We start from the raw sequence: 18,934 nt of genomic DNA, 5'->3' as shown, positions 1-18,934 counted from the left end.
GTGTTAGTCTAGTTTTAAATCCAACCAGATCAACACTATGTGCAAGGGTATTTACAGCAGGCATGGAACCAATTTAGCGGAAAACTTGTGCGGAAAAACGCACGCGCACGCGTAATTTTTTTAATGAATGAATGAATGAATATACTTTTATTGTACACCACAAAAGTAGTTAGTAAAGAAAATAGATACAAAGCGAATTAAAAATATAGGGAGGTTGGTACAATTTGGCGGCCTTATCGCTACCTAGCGATCTCTTCCAGGCAACCTAAGTGGTTCAAAGGACATAGCATTCTAATATTAGAGGTAGGTACCTATAGGTGGTGCACGTATGTCGTATTTATATATATTACATTTATTTTTCTGCGGCGTTTTGACCGCGCAGATAATATTATGGTGCTCATAGGATATTTCCATTAAATAGCCGCCCGCGTTTTTCCGCTCTCGAAATTCCGCAATGTTTGTCCCTGGACTAAAGTTGATTGCACATTACAAGACGAGCCGGAAAAAAATGTATTTTCCATTGAAAATAGTCGCGTAAGGCTTTATTCGGCTGTAAGCTGCGATCAACATAATATTATATTACTTATTATTAGGTAGGCACATAACTACTATAAAATACAAATTAAAATGCAAACGATTACACTAACTAGTGATACTAATTAAAACTTTTATAACAGTACTTTACCATTTTATATTATATACAACACTATACAATTCAATATCAGTATTTATATTAAGCCCGAAACGGCGCGAACGTCACACCCAACGCGCACGTAGGCAGGATACAGTGCCCGTTCGGCTTCGTAGAGCGTTGTCTCTGTCACTCATACCTATGTGACGTTTCGTCGGTGTCATCGCAGAGAAAACGCTCTACGAAACCGTTATCTCTTTCTGAAGTTCGACGTACAACATTTCCTGCCGGGCACTGTAGGCCTGTAGGTACATATCGTAAACAAGGTACGATAAAACAAGGAATTGTATGAAGCAGGCTTACAGAGCGCTCTTTTGCGAGTTCCATAGTGTGAAGGGCTTCACATATTTCCTTGTTACAAGTTACCTACTAGTCGCGTTGGACATGTCTCCGTCGCGCGTTTAGATGATGCAAAATTTTATGATCGCTCTGACGTTCTTGTACGCCGGTACAGTAACCACAAAACACTTCCCGCTCTCCGCTTATAGGTTCTTTAAATGCTACGCTACTCTCGATCACTTCACAGCGATCAAGCAGTTTGGCGTCACCTGTATTGTATCTAGGCTTATTGTTTAAGTGAGACGGTTCCTGAAGTAACTGCGCCGTGGAAGGTAAGCAGATAAGTCGCCCGACCCCTCCTGTATCGTGCAGCTACCTCGGGAACCATCTTAAGTCCAATGGTAGGTGTATACTTTATACAGTCGTGGAATGTGCCAACTACTCGTCATCACCTCACAAACTTGAGGAGCGTAGACAGCGGCGAAGAAGCAGAGCCTCGCGGCGATCTGTTGGTGTCCGGCATCATGCCTCTACTGCCCATGCTGTATGGAGGCTGGCCGTTTGTGCGGAAGAAAAAGTTGCCCCGAGCCCTAAAAAAATTAAATAAAAATACCAATTTAATGATTTGTAACGTTTGAATTGGCTCTGGTGTGGTTTGTTTAGTTAGCACCCTTCCGACAAAGATATGCTGCCAACCGATTCAACGTTCCGGTGCGATGCTGCTTAAACGGATTAGGAGTATGGGTTTAATTGGACTACCATACTTCTACATTCTATGTTTTCCCGGTTCCCGGGTCCATCTTTGATCGCATCGCCTTTTATTAACAGGTAAGATATTGCAGTCAAAGGGTGGATACTTTTCACTGAACAAAAATACAGTAAAGACCTTATAAAATAAATTTATTTGAATTGGATAGGCCGATATTTATAATTATTCATGGAAAAAGTGCCTGAGCATAATAATATGTATTATCTAGGTATGTGCCTGAGAATGCGAGGGCGGACATTTGGTATGCGCCCTCATATCAGTTCTGACAAACGTCGAAATTCTTTTAAACTGAAGCTTATCATGGAATTTTTATGGTACTTTACGATCGAATTCTGATAAATCTCTTTTTAAGCCTCGTGTTCACTAGCGGACCAAAGTCCCGTGATACGTATCGCTAGAGATGTCAGACATCTTGTCTCGCGACATTTTTCGTCAACAACAAAGTCGCGTAATGTTACCAGAATTGTCGTGTGATGTCGGGCGAAATCGGGCGACGTTGTCCGATATCTCTACAATATGTTTGTCGGGGCATAAAATTGTCTCCACTAGGCAGAGTGCGTTCAAAATGTCAGAATTTTCGCATTTCGTTCGCACTTACCTACTACAAAATATTTGAAAATACGGTCACTTGGACATACCTACGGTCATTTGGACGTTCCAGTATGCCAGCTGAAGTAGAGAGTTTTTTACTATCATCTTACCGCGTAGGTATTCGCCAATTACCCAATGTATATGATGGTGCAAGGTGGTTGTCGTAGAGACAGTCACGCGTCGTGGTTTTCAGCAGGCGTTCCAGAATGTATAAGGACTCTACCAGACATCGATGCGTTCCAGTATGCAGCTGGTAGAGATTTTTTTATTATCTTACCGTGTATTTGCCAATTCCCCCATGTACGTGATGGTGCTAGGTGGTTGTTGCATAGACAACCACGCGTCGTGGTTTTCAGCCGGCGTCGCCGGGAACGCTGTTCCAGAGTTTATGGACTCTACCAGATATCGCCATGAACGATCGTGACTGCAGAGGTCTGCAAGTTTAGGAATTTTTCATCAATCATTTAAAAAAGCATGGTACTTAGTAGATATGTAAGTTTTGATGGTGACAAAAGGTTATTAAATCATTTAACGACCACCTATACAATTTCAATTAAAAAGAGTGTATCTCTGGTAAGTCGTGTAAAAAGCTGTGTTAAGACGTTTGGTCTGCTATTCCTGACGATGGAGTTCGAGCCCGGGCACGCAACTCTTTGGAGTTAAGTAATTGTTTCGATGGTGAAAGAAACCATCGTGGGAGATCTGCATGCTTGAGAGTTTTCCATAGTGTTCTCAAAGGTGTGCGAAGTCTGCCAATCCGCATCTGGGCCAGCTATTTAACCCTAATTTGGGTTGAGATGAAGTTTGGTTGGTACGCCAGATGTGGCGGGCGCGTGGTTTTATCCGTTACGGATTTTCCGGTCTTGCAGACGTAGCAGATGGACACTACCTACTACTCAATAGCATGAATTTCTTATTACCTTCAGGAGTAAACATGTCAAACTTCCCACTCGGGCAGCCGGGTTGCAAGCCGTCTTCAATGGAGTAGTTGGGCCACCAGTCCACAGTTCCCGTTGACTTGCTGGTGCCGTATTTCCCCGGGTTGGTGTGGATGATGTCCACGAACTTCGCACATGTCCGGTCCAAGCCGGATTGTATGGAAAACATGCCTTCAAAGAACGCCCTGGCTGGATCCAAGCCAGTGATCCTGTAGTAGAATTTTATATACTTAGGTATGATTTTACTGTATCCTATCTACGGAGAGAATTTAGTGGGTTTTCTGTTACGTAATCCCATACAAATAACGAAGATTCTACAACAAATAAGAAAAACTCAGTGGGCGTTCCGACCGCTCACAAATGCACCTATATTTTTCGAACTGAATTTAGAATATTTTTGAAAACATACTTAAGTTCTCTGATCCCATAAACCCACTGAGTTATTGCCTTTGTCATTTGTACGGTATAACGTAACAGAGAGAGCCCTATTACTTACTTCTCTCCGTGGATAGAGTACCTGACTATAATTAGGTTCCTTTTGTTCTAACTAAGTTCTCTTGTTAGGACTTAGTGCAGTTTATAGTGCAGGTATTTGTTTGTGCATCATACAAAAACTGCTGGACCAATTGAGATGTCCCCTACGCCTGGTCTGGCGAGCATAGCCCATAACGTCGGCGCCTGGCGAGTGCCCCATGTTCAAATCAGCTCGTGAAAGAGGGAAGTGTATACTTAGTATCCTTACCTGGACATAGCCTATCCCCTCTGTCTGGTCCACCTGCCAGCATAGCCCATCGCGTCGGCGCCTAGCGAGTGTCCCATGTTCAAACCAGCTCGTGAAAGAGGTAAGTGTATACTTAGTATCCTTACCTGGACATAGCCTGTCCCCTCTGTCTGGTCCACCTGCCGGCGTAGCCCATCACGTGGGCGCCTAGCGAGTGTCCCATGAGTTGCACTTCGCTCATGTTCAGACCAGCTCGTGAAAGAGTTAAGAGTGCCTCGCCTAACTCTTGGCCGATCTGAAAATATTATTGTCCTTTTGAGGAATATTTTAGTAGGTAAGTATAATTTTTTTTTATAGTAAGTACTTAGTAGATATAGTACAACATTGGACATCGTAAGTAACTATCATGCAACAGGTCCTATGAACAGGTCGGCGCGTAGTAAAAAACTGGATGGAATGCAGGGTCCACATTACAGTATGTTTATCCGAATTGACAGGCTTATTTACCCTTTACAGTTAAAAAGTCCGAAATGTAACCTAAGGACCAAATCCTGCGAATAAAGTGCGTAAAACGAGCATTCGGCAGAGAAAAAAAAATAACTTGTCTAATTAGCATAATATAGCAAATAAATAAATAAATAAATTTCATTTCATTTCATTTCATTTCATTTCATTTCATTTCATTATTATGGATTAAATTAGAAATTAGATAAATATGTACCTACTCGTACGAACCTAAATTGGAATACATATTACTAAAATTGTTTATTGGCAAAATCATTTGGTAAACTACAGAAATCATAATAGTTAAGTAGGTAAATGATTTTGATTACTTAAATGCTGAGTCATTCAGCGGGCGATGAAGGGACCCCAGGTAGCCAGACGACTCAAGGAGTTTCAAGGAGCCGCTGAGTTTAGGCCGCGCAAGATCGTGGCATATGGAAGGAGACCTACTTATGCCCAACAGAAAACATCTACCTACTTATCGGTTGACCATGATGATGACGAAATTATGATTTCTGTGGATAAAACAAAAGAACTCACTCGTTTAGCGTTTGGTACTGCCAACAGTGCGTAACCAAGAGGTATGCCCAAAACACCACTCTTGGCCTCCTCCTCCCAATCCAGGAGGATTATGTTCTTCTTCTTAGTGCCTATATAGGCAGTAAGAACTGCCGTGGTGGCTGGGCCGTTGCATTTTCCTCTGTACCCGAACGTGTATATGAGCGTTCGGAGATTACGGTCGAAGCAGGGGTCACGCAGGAGCCTCACTGGGTCGTTTAGAGGCGTAAATGTGTAGTCGTTCATGGAACTGTGGATAAAGTAACATAGCTTTAAGGCTATCCTTGCCAACGATCCCCCGTCGATTTCCTACGTATGATATTATTGTTCTTATCTCTATCTGCCCTGGTTCGTGCATTCTCGGTTCCTAGATCGGTACATTTGTGATAACCAAATTTCAAATTGCTGTGATTGGCTGAATTTACCATGTTCTTGCTGCGACAGTGAGTTTGAGCCACTAGCGGAACAATGTTAGCCGGTCAGAAATGATTGCAATTAGTCAACCTGTTTGACGTCCGTGTTCTGTTTTCGATTACAAAAAAGAAAAAATTGTTGTTGCAATCATCAATTTTAGCAAATAGTGAAAGAGAGTCGGCCAATCAGAGGTCACAACTACCGTCACACTTTCTGTCACACTATGGCAGTAGGCATACCGAGTAATGAAAACAATTTTTCATTCTGTCTAGGTCGAAGTAGGGTTGCCACCTGGCTCTTTTTGATTTACAGGCTACCACCATCAAAAATACGGGGTTTAGATTTGAAGAAATTTGAAATTTTGAATTATTTGAAGAATATACAGGGTTACTGGTAATATGTCGGCAATCCGTTAAGGGGGTGTGGGCGAAGTAATTTGCAACCAAATGACCCCTTATGACCCCTAGGCAAATGTCAACCATTTTCGAGTAATTTGACTTTTTGTGTTTTTTAGAAGAATTTGAGGTATGCAACTTTGAAAATTTATAAAAAAAAAACCAATGCATGAATTTTTTTATTATTATTATTATTTGCTTGCTAACACTTTAATACATAATAATCAACCATAGAATGACACTTATCTTTAATAGTTTTCAAATCACAGCTACAAATCTGTACAAGTTTCATAATTTACACCAGGTGGTCTGACAAAAATGGTCGATTTATGTAAAAAATTACTGAAGAACTTTATCGGCAGAACACATGAAAAACATGTACAACTTCTCAGCTACCCAACGAGATACAATATGGTACCAGAAATCAGAAAATGGCCGAAAAAAAATGCAATTATTGTTAAAAAGACGAAATCGTCTGCAATCAAAAATTACAATAATCGTTTAGGAAGTTTAAAATAATTACGTAGATAAGTTACACTAAGCCATTAAAACTAAATTCTAAAGTTCATTTTCAAAATGTGACCCTCTATTTCTTATGCACAGGCGCATTCTTTTTCTTAATTGAGATTTTACTACATTACTTGTCAAATTGGTTCTTATTGAATTAGCTGCATTTATTATTCTAATTTTCAATTCTTCGACTGATGGCACTGGTGAGACATCGTACACTAGGCTCTTCATATGTCCCCAGACATAATAGTCCATAGGTGTCAGGTCTGGACATCTTGCTGGCCAAGGAATTGGGCCTCCTCTGCCTATCCATCGATTGGGAAAATAAGTATCTAACCATTGCCGAACTGTTATTCTCCAGTGTGCTGGACATCTATCGTGCTGGAATCTCATTCCTCTTCTTATTTCCAGAGGTACGTTTTCTAATAATGCAAATAAATGTTCTTTCAAAAAAGTCTCATACGAGTCTGCATTCAAATTATTATCACAAGCCAAATCACAGAGTATGCCAGAAACAGTCCATAAGAAAAAGCCAGGTCGATTCACTTCCAAATTCACAATGATATAGGTACCAACTTAGGTAGAGATGATCTGTACAGTACGAGTGGCACAAGAAAACTGTAAATTTTTGCAGTTTTGCGCAAATTATGAAACATTTTAAATGTCTTATCTTTTAAGTCTAAGAATTTATAAATACAATACAATTAAATAAGTTAAGGATCCCACCCTTCACCTAATGTTATTGTACTTGCCAGTGCTTTAATTATTATCCTATTCTCTGAAAAATGTTAGGCAAATCTGGCTATTTATGCCTTTGTTTTTTCTATCCAGTCACTAGATAATGTTTTTAAGCTCTTCTTATACGAGAGCGCTGATTGGTGCACGTGTTCACACAAAGGATTAAAAATGTCATTCTTGGAACTCTCATTATTTTTAGAGTGTTATTTTTAGAGTTTTATACTTCGAAAATGAATTGTAAGATTAATTTATAACTCATTACTCATCCTAAATAAGAAATAAGAATATTACCATAAAATTCGACGTTGAGATATTATTTCGTATTCTTAAGACGATTTCATTTTTTTCACAATAATTGCATTTTTTTCGGCCAATTTCTAATTTCTGGTACCATATTGTATCTCGTTGGATAGCTGAGAAGTTGTACATGTTTTTCATGTGTTCTGCCGATAAAGTTCTTCAGTAATTTTTTACATAAATCGACCATTTTTGTCAGACCACCTGGCGTAAATTATGAAACTTGTACAGATTTGTAGCTGTGATTTAAAAACTATAAAAGATAAGTATCATTTTATGGTTGATTATTATGTATTGAAGTGTTAGCAAGCAAATAATAATAATAATAAAAAAATTCATGCATTGGTTTTTTTTTTATAAATTTTCAAAGTTGCATACCTCAAATTCTTCTAAAAAACACAAAAAGTCAAATTACTCGAAAATGGTTGACATTTGCCTAGGGGTCATAAGGGGTCATTTGGTTGCAAATTACTTCGCCCACACCCCCTTAACGGATTGCCGACATATTACCAGTAACCCTGTATATATAGGCGGTGGTTCTCTCTGAAATGCATGGAAAGCCTATTTAGATATTTCAGTTTATTTATAAGTTTTGTATTTTTTCTCTGTATGTTGCCGTATCTTGATTGGTGAACTGTGTTTGCAATGTGGTTTTAAATAAAAGATTTATTTATTTAAATAGCTTTTAAAAACTCTTAGTGTTGTAAAGCAAAATGTTATACATTTCATGCATACAATCTTCTCATTTCAACTTAAAATTACATTTAATTTGTAATTCCACCTTCACAGTATCAATACTATGGCCGTAGCCAGGAATCGATTGCGGGAGAGGTTTTATTAGGGCCGGAACTGAATCCTGTCATGAGGAAAAAAACATTCGCTCAACTTTATGGGCTAATTACCTGGTTAGTGGAATTTCGCCTTTCAATTTGACAGTGAGATAAAATACAACAATAAAAAAGCGCGAGCGCAGTGAGCGTAAGTGTTTTTGGTTCAATACAGAAAAAATTAAAGTGAAAGGGAAACGAGTGTAGCCATAGCAAGATTTTATTTTTAAAGCTTCCTATCCATACTAATATTACGAATACGACAGTATATCTATTTGCCTATCTATTTGTTACCCTTTCACGGCCCATCTTCTTTACCAAAATTTTGGTACTTACTATTCAGAGGTAACTTGCATCCCAGACATTTTTTTTAGGCGGCTTTTTAGCCCGGAAAATCCCCCACGGAATTTTTAAAAATCTAAATTCATGCAAACGAAATTGCGGGGTTTACACCAAGTAATAGAAATTCAAAGCGCGAGTGAAGTGAGCGCGAAATGTTTCATATATTTCCAAAAAAAAATTGGTAAGCAAATGCAAGAAATAGTGTAAGTATTATTTTAGGCTTAGGTTTTTGACGGCTTCCCAGGCGCAGTCGCCATTTCGAAATTTCTGGTCTGGTGGGAGGCTTCGGTCATGGCTAGTTATATGGTTAGTATGGCCCTAACGGCCAAGAAATTAGACTGCATCATCACTTACCACTAGAAAAGATTAAAGTCACGGGCTAACTTGTATAAAAAAAGGCTTACATCCTCAAACCAAGCCCCGCCGCCTTGGCTACGACCATGATCAATATCGAGTGGGTTTCGGCTACGCATTGCCACAAAAGGAAAATATTCTTTCTACTGGACATAACGTCAGTGTTTGATTTCGCCAGCCAGCTCCTGCTTTATTTGTAAAACCGGCCAAGTGCGAGTCAGACCCACGCACCGAGGGTTCCGTATTCGGGTATTTTTTCCGACATTTTACTCGAGAAATCAAAAACTGTTATGCATTAAAAAAATATGCATAAAAATAAATAAAAATCTGTTTTAGAATGAACAGGTAAAGCCCTTTCATATGATAACCCACTTGATATATGTAGTTATCTTACTTTGAAAATTGAAAATACTAATATTTGTTCATGAACACATGACAGACGGATAGAAGGACAAATGGACAGACGGACAGACGGACAGACGGAAAGACTGACAGACTGACAGACAACGAAGTGATCCTATAAGAGTTCTTTTTTGCTTTTGAGTTACGGAACCCTAAAAATATTTAGTTTTATTTGCCCCGTATTTTATTTTCATAATTACAGGTTTCTGTATCCTGAAATACGGGGTAACCAGTAAAATACGGGGCCTCTGGCAACCCTATTCGGAAAACACTGTCACATTCAAGTTAATGTCAAATATTTTGTTTTCAATTACAGAAAGCTGCATCAATCATTATTACAATATTTTCTTTGTTGTGATTGGCTGAATTTTTGAGTTTCAGCCAATAAACAGACTATTTGCCAATTAAACGTCATAACAATATAAATGCCAGAAAGTTTAACCAAATAAAACAAACTTAATGAGAACCTAGTGAGAATGCAAACGGCACACAATTTATAATACATATTATGTTAGTCGTATATAATAGATATTATAGTAGTCGTTCACTTTGGTAATAGTCAGATTGTCATCAGTAAAATTGATATTGGTCGATGTATCGTAAATTATTGTTTCGGTGACAAATATTTTTATTATCTATTTATCTTTGAACAGAATGGAATAGAATGAAATGGAATGGAATACAATGATAAATTTTTATTCCTGTAAACTTTTAGGTAAACTTCAAAGTGTTTTTGGATGGTCAGAAAAATTTACCACTGGTTCGGAATGCCGATCCTACGTTTTCTAGGGTTTCGTACCTCAAAATGAAAAACGGAACTCTTATAGGATCACTTTGTTGTCTATCTCTCTGTCTGTCGTGTGTGTCAAGAAAACCTCTAGGGTACTTCCCGTTGACTCAAAACCATGAAATTTGGCAGGTAACCTAACTGCGTAATTTTGGGTAGTTTTTTTAAACGATAAAGAAAGTTTGCGACATTGTTCAATAAAAAATTTGGATTCCAACTCCTCAACCCTGATGTTGCAGGGGACCTGACTACTAAAGCTAATGGGATTTAAAAAGTGTCGATTATTAATTGATATTGAAGGTATCTATACCAAGTAAACACTTTGTCGTTGACCTCAACCCTGATGCTGTAAGAAATTGCATTCCTAAATCCTCGTGATCCCTCGGGATTTGAAAAGGATCATCCGTTTAAATATTCTTACGTGATACAGAAACAAGTTGCATCCCGGGGACGGGCTATTACGGAGAGGCAACTTTTGTTCTGGGAAATGAAAGGATCGGGATTTTTAAAAACCTAAATCCACGCGAGCGAAGCTGCGGGCATTAGCTAGTTGTAAATATATTTAGAAGCTACTATAAGATAATAGATAAGGTACTTATTTCCTTATATTTTTATTGTATGGCAGCGCGCGGTTTTAAATTATAAATTGCACGTCCTGTCCTTTTCTGTAATACATTTTTTTCTCAATATCTACCGCTTTATCTCATAGCAAGAGTCCGTAAGACATAATACAGTGAAAATAAGCAAAATATACAATTTTTGCAGTTTCCACGTCAGTACCTGTCGAATTTTTCTAACAGTGTAAGCAGCAGAGCTGAGTTTACCATCAAGTGTTGATATGTGGGTGTTCCATAGAAGCTTTGCATCTAACATTATACCGAGAAACACGGGGTTCTCCTTTATTTTCAACATATGATTATTTATCAATGAATTTATGTCATTTAAGGTCCTGGTATTGGGCAGTGTGAATTCAACACACTTAGATTTCTTTGCATTTGGAAGTAAATTGTTAGCAATAAATCAGAGAGTGACCTGTGATATGGCATTACATATAGTATACATTGTCAAAAATTATAATATTAAAGCTGTGCGTATTGCGTGAGGAATAGGTTGCAAGAGAGTTGCAACTTGCAGGGTTTGATGCATGCGCTATTGCCAGCAAACATGAGACATATTTTTATCTACAGGCAACGTCTACGCATAACGGTAGGTAACGCATACGTCTAACGCAAGTTGAAATGTACCAGTGTATTTAGTTAGACCTATCGACAAGTTTGGAGTTGGGTGCAGTCTAAATGTGGCCCGTGTGTTTAGACTGTCAGTTTCTGTCAGTTTCACGTGTCGTCCCCCGCACTTCACCACCCCGCTTGCACAAATCGAGACAGCACGAAATTTTCAAGATTTCTGGGTGTAATTTCTGGTTTTCGTAGTTCCCACATAATTATAACAATATAAAATATATAACGATAATTTTTTTACTACATAATATTCATTAAATTTTCTAGGTCTGTGGTTTTTCCAAATTTCATTAAATTGCTTCGTTGTCTAGAAAAACGAGCACAAAGTTGGGCCTTTTTTTTAAAGAAAAATACAAATCTTTGAGCCCCTGTAATTTTAAAACTACATATTTTTAGAAAAATCTAAAACACCACAGACACAGATATTAGTTTCTAGACTATGTCTGCAAAATTTCATGGACTTTGGTCGCTTAATATTCAAATGAAATGGGAACTACGATTGTATGGAGTAAGTGACGGAGAGAGCTCTGTTAAATATAAGCCTCAGTAAAAGCGTACTGTTTAAGTTGTGTCTATACAGACGGGCTGCATATGGACTGCAAATTGCATGGCATGTAGTTTTATTGCAGTTGACACTACAGACTGCGCAGTCAGCATGCAGTTGTATCCACCAATATACTCTATCATCAAACAGCCCGTTTGTGAATGGTTGGTTACTTAAAATAGTTTTAATATTTTTTCTTTGTCATTTGTATGGGATTGTGTAACAGAGAGAGCCCTATACAAACTTCTCTCCGTGGATAGTGTAGAACTGCACGCGTTGCTTTTTGCCGGTTTTACAGGTCGTTACGCGGTGCGTGAGATGACGGTTGCGGGTTGCCGTCACTCCTCCCTCTCAATTATAAAATTCCAGATAGGCAAAGCAGTGGGTTAGTTTTTAATAAGTTTGGGTAAAACGACACTTACTCGTATGATCACGTTTAAAAACATGGCGGTAAGCTGATTGAAATAGGTTTGTTCGTAGTGTACAAGTTTTTTACATACCTAGTCACTGAATTACGTCAAAGATCTGCTTGTCCAGAAGTTTTCGAGGCGGATTCAAACGGGAAATAACCCATTTTTTTTAGTATTAGTTTTATATGTGACTTGCAATATTATGGTAGGTACTTGCCTATCTACTTATCGTTTTTGTGTGAGACATCATTAGATATAACTTTTTATTGCCACCTCATTTATAAAAAAAGTACCTATCTAAAATTCACGGTCATCGACCATACTCGTTATTGCCATGACCAGAATATCATCTCATCTGTGATTGGGAAGGTTTTTCAATTTTCACGAACAGACAGTACAGCTATAGCGAGTAGCGGGGATTTGGCTGGAACCTATTTGACAGGAGAAACATGCTATCATGTCTCCACCATTCGACACTTTTGTATAAACCGTACCTTAGGTTCGACTAAGATGAAGATTTTTTAATTTTAAGTGTCGCTTATTTTGTTAAGTTTCCAATGGGCCAGCGTGGAAGACCGTGGCTGGCCTAAACCCTTCTTATTCCAAGAGGAAATCCGTACTCAGTAGTGGAACGACTATGATAATGATACGCGCGCCTTATGTCGCGAGCGCATCTTTTACGATCGTCGTGCTTGTATAGGTGCGCGCAAGCCGTTTCTTCGTCGGAATCTAATAGTGCTAGGGGTTCGAGTGAACACGCCGCGCTGCTGGAATGAGCGTGTTAGATTTATTGAAGCGCGAAACGACGTTGATAATAATTAATTTCAGAGCCTCGATAGCTCAACGGTTGTGAAGCGGACTGAATTCCGAAAGGTCGGCGGTTCAAACCCCACCCGTAGCACTTTTGTCGTACCCACTCCTGGAACAAGCTTTACGCTTATTTGGAGGGGAAATGGCTTATATTCTTTAAAAAAAATTAAGTAAGTCTAATAATATGTTAAAAATTACGAAAAATCAATTCTTTTTTTTCTTTATTTTTCTTTAATAATGAATTCTAGCCCCTTATACTTACCGCTATACAAAACACCACATAATTGTATTACTACAGTCCAAGACTCTACTGAGGGGGGTAGGCGGTCAAATGAAACAATCAATAGGCTGCAGGCTGGTAAGTAGGTATTGATCTACTAGAATCGAACGGCATGTTACTTGCAACTTGCAAGGCTACAGCTGGACCTCGAGGTCGTCGACACATGGAGAATTTTGGCATGTCCTTCTTCGGACCCCTATGTCCTCAATTACTATCGAATATGCCTAATTAATTACAAACCTTGGGAACGATATCAAAATGTAAGCAGGTAAATGCCCACCATAACAGTCAAGGAAATTAAAGTCATCAAGGTTCACCAATTGACCCTATTGTTTAATGTAAAAAAAGTTAAAGAATTTTAAGTAAATAATTCTACCTAGGTACGCATTTCGTAGGGAGCACTGATAGCCCTGGGTAAGACGTGTCTTATTCGAAAGGGTTCGAGGGTTCGATCCGGGGCACGCATTTCTAACTTTTCGAAATTTTGTTGCTTTTTTAACAATAAAATAATACTTTTTTTAACGGTGAAGAAAAACATCGTAAGGGAACCTGCACGCCTGAGTGAGAGTTCTTTATGATCTTCTCAAAGGTGTCTCAAGTCTGCCAATTCGCACTTGCTCAGCGTAGTGGACTACGGCTAAATTCTTTTTCATTCTGAAAGTAAACTCGTATTCAAGTAGTGAGCCGACCATAGAATCATGATGATGATTTTTAACGTAATGATAGTTGTTACCCGCGACTTCGTGCGCGTGGATTTAGGTTTTAAAAATCTCGTAGGAACTGTGATTTTTAACCTACTTACTTTAAAAAAGGAGGAGGTTCTCAATTCGTCGAAATCTTTTTTTTTTTATTTTTTATTTTTAATGTATATTCCCCGATTACTCAAAGACCCATGGATCGATTTTAATTTTTGTTTTTGTTCGAAAGGGTATGCTGTGCAGGTGGCCCCATATAAAGGTTCATTTCTTTAGCATACTCTTAAAAGCAGTTTTCCGACTGTACTGTGCTGAATCTCAAGGTTCATGATTTTGTTTGTATTACTTAATTCTATTATGAAAATGCATACATAATTTACCTCGTCCGAAGACGAACAACCGGTCTCTTACGCATAAGTAGGTACAATTCAAACAGAATCAGACTCGTTCATTCGAAAAGAAAGCGGTCGAATGTGGTGTTACGTATAGAAATACGATAATCTGTACTAAACAATGTAGGACGACCCATTAGTCTAGTTATGAAGACCTTGGCAAAGCAATTATAATGTGCGGATGACATTTTATCTATATTAGTGATGGATGAGACCGCGAAAAAAAAATTGTTACAGGTACCTAATGGGTAGGTAACTAACTACTTGTAATTTGTCCACGAATTCGTCTAAGTGGGATTCTATTTTTCCGTGAGGCGTTTTTACAACGGTAAAGATTCAGTTAGGGCGGCTCCAGACAGGGAGGTAGGTATATTACCACTTACTCGTATATTCTAACTAGCTTATGCCCGCAACTTGGTTCGCGTGGACTACACTTAATTTGAACGCCTATTTTACTCCTTTATGGATTGAATTTTCAAAAATCCTTTCTTAGCGGATGTCTACGTCATAATAGCTAACTGCATGCAGCCCGATCAGTCCAGTAGTTTGAGCAGTGCGTTGATAGATCAGTCAGTCAGTCAGCCAGCTTTTCCTTTTATATAAATACAGATTCAGAAGATCGATTTAGCGGCATTGTCTTACGAAGATTCCTAAGTAGGTACTTAGATACCTATCAAAGAGATACTTAGGTTACCCAAGTAGGTATTCTGATATCAGTAACGATTCACATTCAGTATAATAATATACTCGTAGATGTCCTTGTTAAATAAAATTGGAAGAAGACCTCTCGTTCAACAAAGGTTAAATATTAAGAAAAATGCGATTGTTTTTGTTTTCAACCGAATTTGATAAACCTATAATCGCAGGTAGTTAACCTTATGGAAAATTTAAGAATATAGGGCCTTCACAAGGAAAATCTCTACTTACTTAAGGCCCAATATTGAAATTAAAATTGAATTTAAATGCTTGAGTAGGTACCTACTTACAGTTTCTTTAATAGTAAAAAATCCAAGAACTACTCCAAATAGGTATCAAGATTCTTTTATTAGTCTAGAAATTCCACGTGTCCTAACTTCAAAAATGAATAGGTAGTTGTACCTATCTACCTACTTATTTATTTTTACAAAGACTTATTTTTTTTACTTTTACATTGTATATAGAGATGGGAAGTGAAAGAAAATTTTGCCCCGCGATTTTTCCGCAGAATTCTTTGGCATTATGGAAACTTAGTACCTAACTGCTTGCGACTTCATATAACTCCTAGGTACGACACAGAATTGCGCGGGAAAAATTGTGCAGTAGCAGAATCAGCATGCATCCCGGAGTCGGACATAGGCTACTTTTTATACCGGAAAATCAAACAGTTTCCACGAGATTTTAAAAATCTAAATTCATGCGGACGAGTAACAGATATCTACTCTATAAAGGGCAAATTAAAAAGTAATTCTGCAATTTAAAAAATTTAACACTGAATTCGAAATAAATGTTAGCACATCGAATTATATAATTTTTAATAATTTAGAAAGTAGAATAAAATAAAATAACGCAAAATATTCTAATGAATAGTAATCTTAATCATCTTATTAACTGGTTGATTGATTTAACACATCTTTTTATAAATCTAAGGCGTGTTAAATCAATCTACCAGATTAATAAGATGATTAGTAGATATACCTACACAAAAAAGATATTGGAATAAAAATTAGCTCTGTCACTCTCTAGTAAAAATCTTCCATATAATCCGTAGTTACCTAATCACTAACTAATCTGTAGAGATAACTTGTGACCTATATAAAAAGATGGATTTTCCTGACAAAGAACGTATTTTTTTACAATTTCATTAAAAAGTTACATTAAATAAGTAACTTGAAAAGTAACATCAGAGGCCCTTAGATTATAATCTCGAAAAAAGTTAATTATATTGCACCCTAGACTTTACAGAGCCAGAGGTTACGATTAATGAAAAATCAGGATTTCAGCATTTTATGTTTGTTGAGTGCTTCGGAGGCTCCGTTACACAACTTCGAAATATCTTAAAATAATAAATTAAAAAAATATATACATTGCTACTTACGATTTATAACATCTGAGCCAGGCTGCATGTGAGTAGTCGAGTGAAAGCCCTGAAATATTTATTTACATGAGTAAATAACATACTTACCTACACTTCAGTTCACGACAGTTAGGGAACGCCTAACAAAACGTCGAGGCATCTACGTCACCGGCAGGCGTCAAATGATAGTACATTAAATGACGCAGGTAGCCTTGAAGTAGCCCTATTTTCCTTTGATTTTACGTGACCATAGTCTAATTAAACATTTACTGGAGTTTAATTTTTTTACTAACTATATCAGGTATAGAGTATTTTTACCATATTGATTAATTAGTACTTATTTTTAATTTTGAATATATATTTAATAGTATTAAGTGCTTAATTTGCTTTTATTGTTATTAAAAAATTGTCTGTGATAGCATAAGAAAATGCGATCTGCGATATAACACAGGAACATAACTAAAATAATTTACATTTTTAAATTTTTTTATTTATTTAATTATAATACCTGTTGTATATTTCCATGAAATAAATTAAATTAAACACTGAAACAGTATTTTTTTTTAAATTTGAAATACTTGGTCTTATGGACATTATTATACACATTTGGATGATTTTTTTTTCTAAATACTTCTAAAATTCTTAATAGGTTACCAATTAAATTACGTTAGGTACTTACCAATTAAAATAATCCCAACAGTCCAAAACATTTTGTTGTAACCAAACCAAAATTAAACCAAAAACGGTTAATTTTTTTTCCGGCAAAATCCGGCGTTCAACGTGCGTGTGCGGTTGCCGTAGCGCTGTGCTTCAAACACTACGATATAAACACTCCCGCGCATACCAATAAACTGCTTCACATCCGTTTTCAATGTTAAAACCAACGCCGAAACATGACATAAATTGTAATTGATAGGAAACACGTGTTTTTTATCTCTACGATTTTTTTTTGCACTGTTGAATCGTCACCTTGAGCCCCTTTTTCGTCCGAAATCCTTCATAATGCCTTCATAGATACCACTGCGCCTGGGGAGGCACGGAGGTTACGTCGGACTCTTACGGACTAAATCCCCACGATGTTCCACGTATCGCCTGGTTGGCTGGGCTACATATAATGAGAGACACAGCAGTCCGACGCCTTAGGCCAGTTGGGGTCGCTCCTTCATCCCTCAATTACCACATAATTAACTATTTAGACGGCTTTGTTGAATCTCTGTATGTATTTAATCATAAATTCTTACTCTGTGGCTATACTTGGGTGTTCTTTTTCGCGCGACCCAACCAGTGGCGCCTGTCAAGGCAGATTCTTTTCTGGGAATATAGTTGTCTCTACCATTTTTTTTGCACTGTTAAATTGTCACCTTGAACCCCATTTTTCGTCCGAAATCCTTCATTGATACCACTGCGCCTGGGGAGGCACGGAGGTTATGTCGGACTCTTACGGAATAAATCCCCACGGAGTTCCACGCATCACCTGGTTGGCTGGGCTACGTCATAGTATAATGAAAGACACAGTATTCCGACGCCAGTTGGGGTCGTTTCTTAGTCCCTCACTAGTTTACCACACGACTGACTAGACGGCTTCGTCGAATCTCTGTATGAAATTCTTACTCTGTACTTATTCTTTTTCGCGCGACTCAGCCAGTGGCGCATGTCACGGCAGATCCTTCTCCAGGACTAAAGACTTGTCTCTACACAATTTCAGAGACGGAACCAGGAACATGAAGATTCAAATCCCGACTAGAACCATTTTCCTATTGGGCGATAGACTTCATCTTGAGCTTCAGTTTTCGAGTTAACACATGTAACACAGGAGTTAGTACGAAAATATATTAAAGTAAGGTGCTGTTGTATCGCGTTTCACTTCGTCCATACTTAAATGTCAAATTTTCTCCAACGCACATATTATTATTATCACGTTAATTGCCTGTGTAATGTGAAAACTTACACTAAAGTTGCAGCCAAACGAATTTTAATTGTATCTAACGTCCGACTCTCTCGACGTTGGCCGATTGTTTGCTAAAATATGAATAGATACATAACTAAACAAATTATTAAAAATTATTTTATACTTACTTAATACATTAAATATTCCACTTCACTCTCCACTGTATAAATAAATGCATATACGCATATATTATTTTATTGCTTAATCTTAGGTGGCTTGTAAAAATTTAATAAGTAAGTAGTTACTTACACCGAAAATTCAAGGTTTTTGAAATATTATCTGTTCAAAAATAATAAGTATTATAAAGCACTTACCAACATTCTAATTTAATAAAATTCTTCTCAAATTTCATCATAGTAGCAACCTAAGTAATTTATAATTTCCGAATTTCAAAACGTAAAATTTTAATTTCTATGTATACTACCTACCTAATTTTAGGTAGTAAAT

The 18,934-nt window shown here is 37.6% G+C and overlaps 1 protein-coding gene across 1 annotated transcript; it reads right to left on the bottom strand.

The window, feature by feature from the left end:
• Positions 1–1,165: 1,165 nt before the first annotated feature.
• LOC123869890 (phospholipase A1-like) lies at positions 1,166–17,725 on the bottom strand. The gene is made up of 7 exons (XM_045912974.1): positions 17,219–17,725; positions 16,561–16,609; positions 5,034–5,301; positions 4,136–4,284; positions 3,251–3,477; positions 2,608–2,764; positions 1,166–1,560 (listed from the first exon to the last, which is right to left on the bottom strand). The coding sequence occupies exons 1-7, from the start codon at positions 17,247–17,249 to the stop codon at positions 1,419–1,421; spliced, it is 1,023 nt and encodes a 340-aa protein (XP_045768930.1). The 5' UTR covers positions 17,250–17,725; the 3' UTR covers positions 1,166–1,418.
• Between the last annotated feature and the right edge of the window lie 1,209 nt (positions 17,726–18,934).

Source organism: Maniola jurtina, chromosome 11 (assembly GCF_905333055.1).
Source record: "Maniola jurtina chromosome 11, ilManJurt1.1, whole genome shotgun sequence".
Classification (NCBI taxonomy): Eukaryota; Metazoa; Arthropoda; class Insecta; order Lepidoptera; family Nymphalidae; genus Maniola; species Maniola jurtina.
This window is presented reverse-complemented; position numbering and strand designations above follow the sequence as displayed.

What these genes read in the sequence shown, in the direction of transcription:
- LOC123869890 (XM_045912974.1), bottom strand. Translation starts at nt 17,249, where the DNA reads ATGTTTTGGACTGTTGGGATTATTTTAATTG. An exon ending in CAGTACCAAACGCTAAACGA is followed by an intron (nt 4,285 to 5,033) that starts GTGAGTTCTTTT and finishes TAATATTTTCAG; the next exon opens with ATCGGCCAAGAGTTAGGCGA. An exon ending in GGGGAATTGGCAAATACACG is followed by an intron (nt 1,561 to 2,607) that starts GTAAGATAATAA and finishes TAATTTTTTTAG; the next exon opens with GGCTCGGGGCAACTTTTTCT.